This window comes from Drosophila nasuta, chromosome 2R (assembly GCF_023558535.2).
Source record: "Drosophila nasuta strain 15112-1781.00 chromosome 2R, ASM2355853v1, whole genome shotgun sequence".
NCBI lineage: Eukaryota > Metazoa > Arthropoda > Insecta > Diptera > Drosophilidae > Drosophila > Drosophila nasuta.
The window spans coordinates 14698219-14713886 of record NC_083456.1 but is presented as its reverse complement, the minus strand read 5'-3'; the positions used below and the strand labels follow the sequence as shown (position 1 = coordinate 14713886).

General features: G+C 40.8%; 3 protein-coding genes across 3 annotated transcripts in view; all 3 read left to right on the top strand.

The window, feature by feature from the left end:
* Nucleotides 1–6842: 6842 nt before the first annotated feature.
* LOC132785641 (uncharacterized) lies at nucleotides 6843–7490 on the top strand. Its single transcript, XM_060791834.1, has 2 exons — nucleotides 6843–6901; nucleotides 6960–7490. The coding sequence occupies exons 1-2, from the start codon at nucleotides 6877–6879 to the stop codon at nucleotides 7301–7303; spliced, it is 369 nt and encodes a 122-aa protein (XP_060647817.1). The 5' UTR covers nucleotides 6843–6876; the 3' UTR covers nucleotides 7304–7490.
* A 1424-nt stretch (nucleotides 7491–8914) lies between these two features.
* LOC132784330 (protein timeless homolog) overlaps nucleotides 8915–15668 on the top strand; it is a 64372-nt gene continuing 57618 nt past the window's right edge. The window contains exons 1-4 of the mRNA XM_060789868.1: nucleotides 8915–9130; nucleotides 9190–9513; nucleotides 13129–13386; nucleotides 14111–14430. Of these exons, the coding sequence (XP_060645851.1) occupies nucleotides 9029–9130; nucleotides 9190–9513; nucleotides 13129–13386; nucleotides 14111–14430 (1004 nt within the window). The 5' untranslated portion in view covers nucleotides 8915–9028. The remainder of the gene's footprint in view (nucleotides 9131–9189; nucleotides 9514–13128; nucleotides 13387–14110; nucleotides 14431–15668) is intronic.
* LOC132784332 (uncharacterized) lies at nucleotides 9542–10298 on the top strand. Its single transcript, XM_060789870.1, has one exon. The coding sequence runs from the start codon at nucleotides 9619–9621 to the stop codon at nucleotides 10219–10221; it is 603 nt and encodes a 200-aa protein (XP_060645853.1). The 5' UTR covers nucleotides 9542–9618; the 3' UTR covers nucleotides 10222–10298.

Below are 15668 nucleotides of genomic sequence, written 5' to 3'. Positions count from 1 at the left end.
CTGCTCAAGGACTTTGCCTTAATGCAATAATTTAAGTGCAACCAAACCGCAACTTTTCAGGCTGCCACGCAGACTCAACTCGACTCGACTCAACTCAACTCGACACGGCCCGAGCGCCAAAAGGCAAAAGAAGTCATATTATAAATGAACAAAAAGTAAAAACCAAAAAAAAGGGGAAAAAACGTATAACTGATGTGGGAGTTTGTGCTTGAGCTTAACAACTGCTCAACTGCTCGACTGCTCGACTATTTCCATTGCTCCATTGCTCCTCTGCGGCTTTTTGGCCTTCTGGCCTTTGCCGGACAGCAGAAGCACCAGGAGTAGCAGCAGAAAGAAACCGAGATGCACTTTAATAATGAAAGTTTCGCCATCGTTCGAGTACGTTGCTGAAATGCAAAAAAAACCCAATTTCAACTTAAACGCAGCAGCCAAGTGCAAGTGCAAATGATATTAATTTAAAATTCTTGCCCCACTCAGAGACAGCGAACGCATTCTAAATAGCTGTGGCTGCCCTGAAAAGTATGCTACTTAAATTAAATACGATCAACTTATCCTGCATATAGAGCAGAAAGGTGCATCAAATATACTTTGCCATGGGGTGTGCTGAGTTTGTAGTCAGTATAAAAGTTTATTTCTTCGAGTATTCAATTTAATTATGTTCGTTTCAATTTCCTTTTCTTTCTTACTCCACCTTCTATCGATATTATTTATTTCATTGAAATTATCGATATTTCTTGCTCTCATCGATATAATTTCTTTTATTTAAGCTACCGATATTTTTCCTTCTTTCCTTACTCCTTTCTTTCTTACTCATCCTCTTATCGATATGATTTCTTTCATTGCAATTATCGAGCTTTTTCGTTCGATATTAATCTTATAATCGTTGTCTTTATAAATTAATGGTCACACTATTTCGATAGCTTTGTTTTCAATTAAATATCCTATGATAAATAATATTCTTTAGATAGAGCATAATTACAATAAACTTAATGTTCTTCAACTAACTCTACTTCAGCAATAAATCAATAGTTAAATCATTTAATGTGCTCATACTGCAGTCAGGTCTAAATACCGGCTTAAATGGAGAGCTAAGCTGGACACGGAAATAGTAACCGATTTAAATATTTAATACGTACAGCTTGCACATTGCAGTCAGATAGATTGTCTGTTGCAGGTGCAACACCCTGCAGCTAGACAGACGAGTCTGCAAGTTTCCCTCTTGGTCCACATTTGTGTAGTTTTTGCGGTTGGCAAATGGAAATTTCAAGCCTATTACATAAATGTTTAAGTGGGCAAATAGTTGGCAACAAAACTCCATTGCTTGCAACAAAGTTCCTCACACTCCCAGCCCCTCTCAGTGTGTGTGTGTGAGTGTGTGCTGTGTGTCCTGGCCAAGTCCCAAGCTCATTGTACGCAGCTGTACACACATTTTACTCAAGGGAGTGCCCCGCTGTTGGAATAGAAAACTAACGGTTATATTAAAGTGCCCGAAGGATGGTCACTGACTGGCATCTCACTGTGCTTGGCCATGGTCGAAACGAAACGAAACGAAACGAAATGGGGCCAGTTGAAAAGTGCAATTGGCAAATGCGAGTAGTAAAAAGTAGTAAAAGACAAGATGAGGCAAGCGGCAGGCAGCCAAGGAAAGAGCCGCAAAGTTGTAGAAAAGACAACTCTGGTAATTTGTTCTGAGCGGCTTTTGTTTTGTGCGCCTTTTTCGTTCGGCCAACTTAGAAAAAGAGAGAGCCGGAGAGCTGGACGAACGGACGGAACGGGAGGGCGGACGGAATTGACAAAGGATGACGACGGACATTTGCTTTCGCCTGACAACGGACGCTGATTGAGTACGAGTGTGAGTGTGTGTGTGTGTGTGTGTGTTTGCCGGTGTGTGGGTGCCAAAAGGCGCTTAGCATCCTTTTCTTGAGCTTTCACTTTTCAATTGACCTTTCCTGACATTTGCGCAATGTCCCAAATTTATCACTTAATAAATTTTGTTTTTCTCAGCTTGTTTGGTTTTTATTTCTAATGGTAATTGGAATAGAAAATAGAATAGAAGAATGCGATTTGTGAGCGCCCCAAATTAAAGCTGTCACAGCAGCAAAACGGTTAACATATTTATGGATATTCCGACTTAAGGTCTGTAAATGGATTAAAAGAATCAAATAAAATCGAAAGTTTCACCTCAATAATTTGGCAATTGACATGGCGAGAGGCAATAAATACTTTTCGTAGTTATCAACTTTGAAATTTAAATATCTTTATACAGTTCTTTGTTTGTCGCAACGTAACGTAACGCAAAGCATTGAATTGATTTTGATTTATGGCTCATCAAACGATGAAACGCAGCAGATTTATGATGCATTAAGAAAATATTCAAGCATTTTTATTGAATTCGCATTGATCTGCATAAAAAGGCAAAGTGTGTTTTGTGCTTTTCGCATTTGGCTTTTGCGCTAAATTGTAGCAGTAAATGTCATAAAAAAGGGAGGGTTGAGGGGCTGAGGCAAAGCTCGTATTAACGTTTTTTTACGCACTTCACTTTCTGCCGTTCATTGGGGGCTTCAAAGTGTCTTAAAAGCCAAGCGAGCAAAGCTAGCAAGCTTCACTCCTTCTCCTGATGCTGCTCCTGCCGATTTGCCTGGCAAATCCTTTCGTGCAGACGTAAACGTTTTGCAAAATTTATGTAAAAGATTTACGCATAAAATTGCGCGTCATTGAAGTTCAAATGCGGCGATTCAGATTTGTGATGCGATGTGACGCTGGTGACGAGGGAGCTAAGCGACGGCGTAAGAGATTGGGGTAACTGGAAAGCAGCGTCGACATCATCAATACACTTCAGCCATTAAGTGTGGCAAGGCAACGCAAGGCATGGCAAGTCACTCAATGTTGCGCATACGCCATGTGCACCAGGACAAACTTAAGCGCGGCTATTACAGTAAATTGAATAATATTCAGCGAGAAGTGAGTGCGGAGTAGAGGCGTGAGTACGCTAAGCAAATTCGATACTTTATGCATTTGTTTTGTTATTTGCTTGACTTTGAAGTGTACGACACACACACACACACACACATATACACACACAAACATCCAACACTTTTCATTTTTTTCTTTTTACTTTCTGTTCAGCGCTTTATCAGCACACGCACAGACCTTGTCTTGTTTTTTCTTTTTTTTGGCGAGGGGTTTTCGGTTTTTGGTTTTCGGTTTTCAGTCGCAACTCGACTAAATCTCAACGATATATTTTACATCATTACGAGTATAGCTGCCGCCAGCGTTTTCTCGGCTCTTATTGTTGTTGTGCTCTGCTGTGCTTTATGTTGTGATGCTTTCTCGCGATTTTATGACTTCCCTTTCCAGCTGCAAAACGCATCGCTATCAGGCCAAAAGCTATTGAAACAGATTTCGCTGACGCTTATTTTGCCTTTTTTTTCTTCTGCCCCACCACATTTGCTTGCTCAAATGAAAATCATTTTTCGATATGTTATTTTTCTGCTCACACACATGCTAAGGGTGTGTGTGTGGCATTGGTTTACCTTGATTTCCCCAAGCAGGCGACACTTTTAGCATCATTATCTGCACGGCATCGTATGCTCAAGCACTTTGAGTTATGCGCTCAGGCAGACGCTCAAAAAACATAAAATAAAGATACAAATAAATGGCAGGCAAATAGGAAACACACACACATACAGACATACACAGAAATCTTTGCAAGGATACACGTGCCAGGAACCAGATACAAGTCAATATGTATCTGTGAAGTGCAAAAACATTTCATTCCATTCAACTGAACTTTATGCTTAAAGTTCACACAAAATTGTCGCTGAGATGTATTAACGCATTTAAAGCGCAGGTATTTAAAAAACTTTGTTAAATCAATCTTGAATTGAAATCGATTTTTATGGCGTAAGAAGAGTTGCCATTACTCAATGTAGGTTATTTCTCAATGAATCGGAGAAACTGAAATGATTATTATGTATTTCAAAGTGTAGCTGTAATCCGTCTTTGAAGCAATCTTCGGCTCAAAGCGAGCACAAGTCAAATGTTTGATGTTTGCGCTGGTTTCTGCGCTTGGCAATCTCCACACAATCTTAATTTGGATAAGTGCAGTCCTCAGTCCTCGGTCCTCAGTTCTCAATCCTGGGAAGCTGCAATGATGTCTGGTCAGAGAAAAGTTCACACATATCTCAGGCACTAAAACTATGTTCGATGTTATTGGATGTTGCCACATAAACTCTGTGTATGCGAGTGTGTGTGCCAGTGTGGGTGTGTGGGTGTGCTTAACACACCATTGAACTGTTACGAAACAATAACAACAACAACAACAAGAACAACAACAGCAACAACGATGAGTAGAAGAGGGAAGAGCATATGTCCGGCCATGGCCCCGTTGGCCGACAAATCCCATTTGATGTTCACTCAGCAGAAAGGCAACGTCAATGAAGCATGCAAAAGGTATTTCTGTTTTCGTAGCCGATTTCTCTGGTTTCTCTTGCTCCTTCGCGCTTGCCGAGATTTTGGCTTTGTAACTCAAAATCGACAAGCACAGCAACAACGACAACAATAGCGACAGAAAAAGCAACAGCAACAACAACAATAAGGAGCAAATGTGCAAACATCATGAAAAACGCAGGCACAAAAATACACAAAAGTAAGCAGAAAAAAATAAAAATACTGAAGCAACAAAGACAAAGGCCAAAGGCTGCTCGAAGAAGCTGTCGACATATTCCAGCTGCGAAACTTTTCCTTTGCGAATTTCGTATTCACTTCGACTTTTTATTGAACCTTAATTCATCGTGCAACAAAACAGCAAAGGCGACCACAGCAGCGCCAACAGCAGTAGCAACAGCAACAGCAGTCCAAATGTGGCGCATAAATTCCTTTATTTAAGTTGTACTTTGTGCGATTGTGATCTTAAATGCGGTTGCGGATGCGGATGCACCAATGTCCGCGTTTCCTTCTCCTTTTATTTTTTTTTATATATTTTGTAAATACGCGTAAGCAGCTGCCAAGTGAATGCCATTGGATCAGGAAGTGGAAGCTGCAGCAGGGGGAGGGAGGGTGGTGTGGAGAGGGGTGGCTGCTATTGTACATTGTACATTGTCCATTGGGTCATAAAATGGCTTCCGGTTATGCTTGAAGTAAGATTAACTTGTCGTTTGCAATTTCTCTTTGATTTGTTTCAGAAGAAGGGCGCAGCTAGGCGAAGTCAAACTCGATGCTGGGCAAAGAAAGCGAATGGGGGGTAAAAAGGCAACATGTAGTGTAGCGTGTGGGGTTGAGTTTTTGCTTGAATTGCTTTCTTGTTAGCACTGACCCTGTTGCTTGCCTTTGATTTCGCTTTCATCTCTTTCTCGAAATACCCTATAATCAATAGACATATTTAGAAATACACTAAAGTTTCTATAACAAAAGAAATGAAAATAGAATTCTAAGAATAAGATGTTGAAGTTCTCTCTTAGTTTATAGAGTATTTTAAAGTCTTTCTGTTTAAAGCGTTACGCCTCAGCATACCGTGTAATTGTTCTTGTTTCTCACAATTTGTACAAATTGATTTACAACGATTCATTTTGCGAGCAGCTGCTTCGAGACCCACATAACACACTAGAACTGACCCATCGCCTGGGATAGTCTCAGGTGTGACTTTTATTTGTTCTAAAATTGTTTTGTGCCTTTGCTTGTTTTTTTTTTAAGGTTGTCGGGCCGCACAAAGTCAAGCTCTATGCATTGTGCGGTCTGCCCCTCTTCGGCTTCCGTTTGTTTTCTCCGTCGCTTCCTTTTTCGCTTGCATGCGGGCCAAAAACAAAGCAAAAAAAGAAGAGAAAAAGAAAAACAGAAGTGCGAGGCTTTCACTTTTCTCTTGGCATCGCAAAATCTGGCACAGACGTTGTAACTAGTCGCGACCACTGTGCAATTAAGCCACGCAATCAGAATGCAAGATGAAGGCTCGCAACAAACAATGGAGAGCGGCCGCCGCCATGTTGACAAAATGGCGGCCGCAAGCTGCAAAGCCAACAAATGCGTTTCTACGCCGTTGCATGACAGCAGCTGACAGACGTCAGTTGTTCTCTTCTTCTCATTGCTGTTGTTGTTGTTGTTGTTGTTGCTGGCGGATTACGCTTTTAGGTGCTGTTGCCTTTGCAGTTGCGCCATTTTGTTTACCAAACAGCTGTGCTTTGGAACGCTTTCATTGCCTTTTGCCTTTGCTTTTCACCTAAAAAATGTATTTGACGCATTCAGGGCCAGCGGTTAACCGGGTTAACTGCTTGACAAACAGCGAAAAAATCCGACAAAAAAAAGAAAGAATATGTAAACATTTGACCATAATTTGGTGTAACAGAATTTTTGGTTTGACTCGCATTTATTTGACAGAATTAAATATGTAATTTTTTATTATGTCACAAAGTGGCTAATAAAATGCAAGTATACGTATGGTTTAATATTCGAGATCAAAAGAGTTTATTGTAATAATAATACTACTAATAAGAATAATATTAAAATTCTATGTGACTATTAAATCGGATTTTCTGAAAAATTAAATATAAAAGTTTCCCATAGCTTCATATAACGTGGTTGAGAAAAGTCAAACTCATTACTTTAAGGTTTATATATATAATTTAAAATAAGAGTAAATTATGAATATCTAAACATTTGGCCATAATTTGATGTTACAGTATTTTTAGCATAACTCGCATTTTATAACACATTAAATATGTGGAAATTTCCTTCATCTTTTTAGCAAGACGACAAATATCGAGTATATGCCAAACTAATTGCCTTAAGATAAGGCTAAATAATTGACATTAACAGAGCAAAACACGTGATTAGTTCTAGTTAAAACGCGATTGTATTTGCAATCAGTTTTGTATCAGCAGCAGCATGAAGAGGCTGACAATATTGTTAGGTAAGCGAATTAGCTGTTTTTTGCTGTATGAATTTAAGCCAATTATTTGCTGTTGCAGCATTTGTGCTTTGCGCAGCCAAAGGGATTAAAAACTCCCAGCAGTCAATTGATGATTTAAATTATGCAATTGAAATCACAACTCGCTCTACGCAATACTCACAACTGCCTGGACCTGTGAAGCTTGGCCGCACAGTGGGACGAACACGACAAACGCTGATTCACCCGAGAAGCTTATCCGAGCCCGAGTCGAGTGGTAATAACACGGAAATGTATTGCTGCTTTTGGCTGTATCCAGATCATCCAGCATTACCCGACGAGTGGGAGCATCGAGATGAATATCCATTCGATTTCCACTTCAATGGCAAATTCTTGAAGAACGAACGCAACCATAAGGATGAGTAAACTAATTGGCAGTGGAAACCCTATAAAATGGTGACTGTCTTAATTGAGCCTAGAGGCACGTAGTTTTGCTTACACATAAAATTATAATTAACTTTGTCTGACCAAAAGACTTTGACCGAAAGTTGTCTTAAAGTTGTGCAGCAAAATACACTGGACGATGTTTTGCGCCTAAAATCCTGACAGCAAGCGCATAATGGATTTGACACATTATAATCAGGTTTGCATAGCGCCAAGCTGCTCGACAGGCGGTCCTGTCCTTTTTGGGCCCAATCCACAGGAGGGCTGACGACAGGACATTGCGTGTTGGGCGCTGGGCGATGATGATGTTGATGGGTGATGGTTTATGGGTGGTGCTGGTCGAAACTGATGGTTTGATGTGAGAGATGGATAGATGGAGAGATGATAGCTGAAAGCCGAAGGCGCTTTGCAAAGAGATGCAGACATCAAAACTTGGACTTAGACTTGGTCTTGGCTTCGCTTTGGCTTACTTACTTGGTCACTAAGCGTACAAGTTGCTCAGCGTTTTGTTGATGTTGTCCTTGTTATTCGTCCGGAGTTCATCAAAACTGTGCTGAAGATGCTGATAAGCAGCAGAAGCTGAAGCAGAAGCAGCAGCAGTAGCGCCAGCAATGGAAGCGGAATGAGACTCATGTCTGAGCATTTACTTAGTTAATTAAATTCAACTTCTTTAGGGAATGACAGAAGCTAGAGAGAAAGAGAGACTCTCTTCTATGCTGCAGGGCTCGTCGGGCACGTTGCACGTGTGGTCCTTGATGAAACTGGAGCTGGAGTTGGAAACTAAATCCAGCAACTTGTGAATTGAAGTGTCTGCTGGGCAGGTTTTTGCGACCAAACGTTTGCACAACGTTCTCTAGTATTTGCTCATATACATATAGAAGATAAATATGCAAGCACAAAACCTATTTGCTTTTAATCTTGCATTTTTCTCTGGCTTTAAATCGAAGTCCGATGATTAGTTGACGCCGCATTGCAATATCTACTTACACATTGCATAACTCAGTTGGTAATAGCCAAGCTTTAGTAATTTGAAGCTTCAATGCCTTGCAAAGATTTAAATTTCCCATTTGTTTGGCACCTATTTGCAAATATTCAGCTCGCACTTCATATGCAGAACCTGCAAATTGACATTCAATACGAACTCAAACTCCCAACAAGGGACCCTTGAGCGGTAGCACATCTCTGTGTAAAGGCGTGTGTGTGTGGCTTTGCAAGCAAATAATTTTAAATTGAATCGAATTCGAATGTGCTGAAGAGTCAATGGCCATCAAATATACTAAAGTGTTTCCACTCGTTTCTAAAAATGAAATTTTTCCTAAAGCTTGCAGCATTCCTAAATCTCATGTTAGTAGAATACAAACACTAAATAATAAACATTAATATTCTATTTTGTTTAAACTATTTTACATGTGTGTTATTTTTCAAATCAAGAAAATCGTTTTAAATTATGCGCCATTTTAAATTAGTCGAGACACAAACCACTGAACGTGCGTAACGCAATTGCGAGCAACTATCGATATCAACAGCAGCTTCTATCGACAGCAGCAGCAGTCATCGATCGAACAGCTGTTTTGAGTTTTGTTTTGCGCGCGAATTCTGCCAATTGTGTGTTTGATGTGCTTTGTGAAATAAACAATTGCATCTCAGCTTGAATTTAAGTAATTAATTAGAATTGTGTGAATTCGTGATCTTCTCTGTTTGTGCAACATGTCTGTGCTGTTGGCAGACATCGATGCCACTTGCGCCGCACTTGGCGTCAGCGATGGAAGTCGTTACCAAGCAGAGCCCGATGCTGCCGAGGGATTGAAGGTGAGTGAAGAGACTGAAAAGCCAAAAAATGTTTCTAATTGAAACCGTTTCATTTATAGCATCTCATTTGGATCCTGCGTCGTGATCTGGACAATCATGAGTATCGTCGACACTTAGGACGCGCCAAGGTGCTGCAAACCGATTTGGTTTACATGCTGCCCGACTATGTGCAACATGAGGAACTATCAGATTTACTTATTCGCCTGCTGGTCATATTGACGAATCCAACGCTGTTGCTGTATCGCGATGGACCGCCCAATGATAATCATGGTCGTAAGGTATTCATGGAACTGATCGACATACTGCAGGGTTATAAAGCAGCCTTTACTAGGGATAAAATCTGGACAGCATTGTTTGAGAAACTAAAGCAGGCGTTGGAAATTGTAAGTACAAGCAAAGATTTTTAACTGAACAGTTGGGAAACAATTTTATTAAGTCTTCTGACTTTAATACATATATTACATACTTGTGAAAATTCATAATACGAAATGTACGCAAACCAATCCGACGACGATAGTTATGATGAGAACGAAGAGCAACAGCCGAGAATTTCAACGTTGGCTACGAATCGCCGTAGAACGATCGACATTCAAATTGATCCTGACGTGTTGTCCACTCTCAATGTGTACACATGCGTGATCTGCATGAATATCGCTCGCGAGCCTTTGGTCGGCTTCTGTGGTCACATGTTCTGTGGCCTGTGCATCATGAATTGGATGGACACAAAGGGCAGACGTTCAAAGTGCCCGTATTGCTTGTCATGCGTTAGCAAGCACACAATGATTGCCGTGAAGAGGGCGTCTATGCCATGCTTCAGAAGTTGTCAGTCAATTGGTTCTCATCGTGACGACTCCATGATTGCTAGCTTTATAGCTCCACCGGCAGATTCGATGTATCTGGGTGCAATTTGCGAGCGTCCGCCGCAGCTGATGCCGCGCCTGAAGCCGCTGGCGTCTGAACTGCTGGTAGAGCATACAAATGCTCCAACTGTGATGTACTTGCTGAATCCATCACTGTGGCAACGTGCCATGGTGTTGGTCATCATCTTTTATTTGTATATGGTCAATTTGCACTCCTCCCACTCGTCTTAGATGGCCGACCAGGGCAGACTTCCAAATATTTTTATATTTCCGACTTGCGGTTTAAATACACTAGAAAATGCAGTTAATTGGAGCTGTTTAATGCTCGGACTCAACTATAGGCCAAGGCAATTATCAACCTGGCATTTGCACAACTATTTTTTTGGCTTTTCTTGTTGTTGCTTTGTTTGTAATCTTTATAGCCCTTACACAAGTATTAATGTGGCAGCGGCCGCGTAAAACTTTTAATGGCTCTCGTGCCAGCTGCCAGCAGTCAAGTTTTTGGTAAACTGCTTTTCCACATTTCCCTTCGCCATCGCCTTTGTTTTGTCCCTTAGTTTTCGCATCAGCCTTGGTCCTTGCTGTTGCGCCATCGTTGGTTTTTTTTTGCTGGATTTTATTCGTATCTGTTTTTTGTGCGCTTCATAACTAATTTGAACTTCATTTACTATCTGCGTTTCATCTTTTGGCCGAGCAGCTTTCAAATTTTCTATTTTCCCTCCTTAATCTTTTGGTTAATCCGAGAAGAGCAAACTCACAAAAAAAAGAAAAGGAGCGAGTTTCAGATTCCGCATCTGAAACTCTTTGATGTCGTTGCATTCTTTGGTGTCCGACAAACGTGTCGGAAATGCGAAATGCTAAAAATTTAATTTTGTAAAAATCACACGAAATCAAATCGACGCTAGAAACTTTTTAGCTTTCCAGCACCCAGCAAGAAAAACCGCAACAAGTCGATTTAATAAACACCCGTCGAATGCGGGAGGATAACAACAACAACAACAACAACACCAGCACAAAAAAAAAGTAGAAAATATAGAAGAAATGGAAAGTGCCAGAAGGCACCTTGAAATCAAACACGTTGTTGCCCCCCACCAAGGAAATCTGTGGTTTTCCTAGGCGTCGTCAACATGCCCAGCAATGTCACATAGCAAAATCAAGTGGGAGTTTTCCGTATGGGGAAAGAGCGAGGATATGGTGTGGCCAAAAACCACAACAAAAATAGAGAAAGGCAGGAAAAATGTGAAAGAAAACAGCAACAACGAGAATAATGCCGGGTACAATTTGTAACATTTTGTGTGGGTGACTGTCTGAGAATGAAATGTTTTCAATTGCTAAATTGTGACTGAAAGAAATGAATACCAAAATAAAAAACGAAGGAGAAGTTTTCCCATACTTGCCAGAGGCTGGGATTAAGGGAATGGCGAAGTCTGTAGTCTTTTGCTTTTAGATATGCATAAGGAATAAGAAACAGAAAATCTTTCCCTTATAATTGACTCTTTTTTTTTGGCTTAGTACCTTTTCGAAAGCAATCGACAGATATTATGACTTTGTTTATGTTATTTTCTTTTACTCATACTACATTTGGAATCAGGGATTGTAAAGTTGGAAAATTCTGTTTATTCGACTCTTATTCTTTTTTTATTTCAATAATAATATTATTAAATTGAAATTGATTATAAAGCGAAAGTATAATTCCAATTTTGGGGTTTTAAAATATGTAGAAATCAAAACTTAAAATTTTAAGTTAATTAATTTCATATCTTAAAAATGTAATTTTCATAAAAGATGAACAACAAATTTAAGATTATATTTTTCTACTTTATTATATAATCAATTTAATGTACCAAGCGTTGTCAATTGCTAGCTAGCACTTAATCAGAGCAAATAGTGTTACGTATTCTTAGTTCAGTGTGTTTATCAACTTTCATTGGCAATTATTGGCATTCAAAGGAGAAACTCTAGTTGCGTCGCAAATGATGTTGATACTATATAATCATAGCACACACACCAACAACATATACGCACACAGTCTCACTTACACTCACTCATTCACACACGCATACAGAGGCAAGAAAAAAAGTTCTCTCGCAAAGCGAAATAAATTCATTTAAAGCCGATTGAATCGACATTCATAACACTCCGGGGAGCAATTCCAAAGGATTTTCATGGTGCTGCTGCTGCTAGCAAAGAGTCGCCAGAGGATTTCTTTAGATTTTCATTTTTTAGCTAACGCTTTTTTATACCCATTTTTTTTGGCTTAAATGCTAGCGAATTTCTATATGGATGCTGTCTCTTCAGTGCTGTTGTTGTTGTTGTTGATAATGAATGTGTGGGAGGATTGGAGCCATTGATGCTACCCGGCTTCCCGGCTTCCCGGTTTTGCCGTCTACCGTCTGTCGTCTGCCTTCTGCCGGCGGCTGTTGGTTGCTTACTCGCTTGCTTGCTGACTTTTTATGCTTTACTTCCTTATTTGCGTGGCTCCGACTTACACGCTTTGATGTATGCGCGGCGAGCAGCCAAGTGGACAGCCAGAGCGGGGTGGAGGAGAGCTTTTTGGGGGCCGCTCACCCACCCACATTGTTGTTGTTGCGTAGGGTAACCAAAAGCGGAAGTCATTATTAACTTTGCCTTTGAATGAGGAACGCTGGAACGGCTTTTTGGCTCGAGAGCTGGTTGAGGCGTGTGTTGTTGGAAGAGGGGAAGGGGGGATGGTGTCCATGTCCACCAGAGGAGCCCGAGTCACAGCTGGCTTGTAGGCACAAAAGCCGCATTAGTTGTATTTATTTGTAAGCCGACAGCAGTAACTGCTCCTCGTTCCCAGGGCCTCCCTCACTCTACGACTCCTCGTCGCCCAGCACCAGGACACACAAATTGATTTCATCTTGACTTTGTTGTGGTGGAATCGCTTGCTGCCAGCTGCTCATCTGCTTGCTCTCGGTCTTGGGCTTCCGTTTTACAGTCGAGCTACATAAATTTGCAATTTAATTTAATTTAATTTCATTTGATTATTTTAACTTGACTCGCGGGATTTGGCGCTTAGATTTTTACACTGGGATTTTGCCGCAAGACATTTTATTATTTTGACTTTTAATGTTGTCTCCTCCTTGCTCACCCATCTCCCTTTCATCGTACTTTCAGGCTTTTGCCATACGCAGCGAGGAGCAGAATTTACTGATTGAACGTATTCTCGTCCTGGTCCGCAATGTTCTTCAAGTGCCTGCCAATCCGGAGGCCGAGTGTCGAGCTGACAACGATGCCAGTCTCCACGATCAGGTTATTTGGGCACTCCATCAAACTGGCATTCTCGATCTGGTCTTGTTCATTGTTTCCTCGCCGGATGAGGCACAATTTCATTTGCATGGACTGGAAATCATTTGTCTGCTATATCGTGAACAGGTAAAGGAATAAGTATAATTAATAATACAAGTATAGTAATAATAAATAATTTAACATATAATACATTAAATTCACATCGGAACAAAATTGCAAAATGCAGTTGATTTATGCTTTAACTTTAATGGATTGCATATTGAGGTTTTAGAATCTCTTATTTTATATTAAATAATTATGTTACAAACAGCTCTTAAATTGTGGAAATAACTTTCTCAACAAATATATTGCACAACGAATTTTATTTAATGAAAAGTTGTAGCTAAATGCACAACAACAATTTTTAAGCTGCTCTGTGTTGATTGAACAAAAATATTATACAAATGATTTGTTTTTAAAAAGCTTGATTTAAATGCACAACAGATGTTAAGTTGCATTATTTATTGGTACATTAAGAATATTTCACATTGTTGTGAAAAATATAGAGATACCAGACAGCATTTGTTATTTTTGCTTTATTTGCTTTAAATTTTTGACCACACTCACTTCTAAAAAACGCCTATTTAAAAGGGTCTATTATACTAAATAAAGTCTTTGGTATATTATTGTATTTTTGAGACATATTTTATTTTGGTGTAATTTAAGAATATTACCGCACTCTTTTGATTTTATTCAAAAAAGGTAGCAGGTATCTCAGAGTCGAGCACACTCGATTTGTTTTTTATTCTAATTGCACATTGCAGATTATTATAATTTTCACCTTCAATGAATTACTCTTCTCTCTACACAGAATGCCGAATCCCTGGCGGATGCTTCACTGCAGCGCAGTCTAAGCGAGAAGCAACGTGATCAGCAGGAGCTGCTAGCAGCACGTCGTAGGGAGCACGCTCGTCGCCAGGCTCGTCCTCCCTCCGGTCGCCATTCCCGCTTTGGCGGCACCTACGTTATGCGAAATATGAAATCTGTGTCGGATCGAGACATCATCTGTCATCAGGCATTGCAGCGTGTGTCCGCCATGGACTTCGATCGCGAGAAGCAGGCACAGAAGCGTTCGCATCGTCACATCAAGGAGCAGGCGCAGGTGACACGTCGTAGCGCATTTACCGTAAGGTAAGCCACACAATTACATGCTCGGCACATAAATACAGTAATAGCTTGAGCAGAGAAAGAAAACGCATTGGGATTGAGATTGCTTTGGTGCCTGTTGTATCCATTTGTCTAGAGCAACTTCCTGCACTTTGGCCGCCGCCCGTCTATTGTGTGAGACTGCTGCCATTAGCATCGGAATTGTTATGGTTCGGCTGCCAGGCCACATTCCGGTCATTGATTTTCGATTTTACGCTGCAGTCGAACGAGTCGAGCGAGCGTATAAAATAATATTCAATAATAAATGAAGGCATTTCCTTTTTTTACCCGTCTCAATCCATGCTCCCCCAAAACGATATTGCTCTGGCTTTCTTGCCTGAGTGGGCCAAGGCGATAACAGGCAAAAGGAGGCGAAGGAGAAACAAAGATGGACGGGCGCCGGGCGCCTTGGCCAACGTCTTGCCGCCTGTGTTTCCTGTCTTGCCTGTCGCGCAGTGCTCGGCAATGCTCCCTAATGGCCACCAGGTGCAGCTATTTTATGATTTTTCTGCTAACCAACAAACTACTTAAAGGATACGCGCCAACGTTTGCCAGGATGCTGTTCGAGCTGCTTGGGTTAGCAAAATGCATTTGCAGCAAACACACTTCATTCGCGGAGTTGCTTTCACACATTTCCCAGCTATCGCATTTTATTTGCAAACATTTGAAAGGAAACTTCAGAGAGAGCATTCGAGTGTCGACTTGTGGCAGCTTTCACAATTGCTAGTTGTTGTTGCGATTCGTAGTCCAGTGGCCATAAACTCCCAAGTAAAGATAAAATTGCAGCAGTGGCAACGTAATCTTGGTGGCGCCACTAGCAACACCATTCGAGGCAAGCCTCTAGAGCTGGCGTTGCAAAAATGTGCAAGCATTTTGCCGATGTGCCGATGTGGGGCAACATTTTTGCTTGTTAGTCCAACTGACTTTTGGTCTGCTCTGTCCTGTTTGCTGGTTTATGGCCAAACCAAATCTGTTGGCAGCCATAAATTGCCGGCCTGTGGACTGTGATTAGACAAGTCGCTCGCCTAACGTCCTATCAATAGGCAGGCAAACTGAAAAAAACTCAAAAAAAAAAAACGAAAAACAGAAAACGAAAACGCAAACTGCAATCCGCAAAAGATGGCCAATATATTTGGGCCAAGAAATGCCAAACTAGTGGGAGCAGATAAACATGCATAGTCTCTCCTCTTCTCATCTACATTCGAAACAGCAGCCAAAGTTCA

Coding starts and splice junctions, on each gene's coding strand:
- LOC132785641 (XM_060791834.1), top strand. CDS start 6,877: ATGAAGAGGCTGACAATATTGTTAG. Junction 6,902..6,959: donor GAGGCTGACAATATTGTTAG/GTAAGCGAATTA, acceptor TTGCTGTTGCAG/CATTTGTGCTTTGCGCAGCC.
- LOC132784332 (XM_060789870.1), top strand. CDS start 9,619: ATGTACGCAAACCAATCCGACGACGATAGTTATGATGAGAACGAAGAG.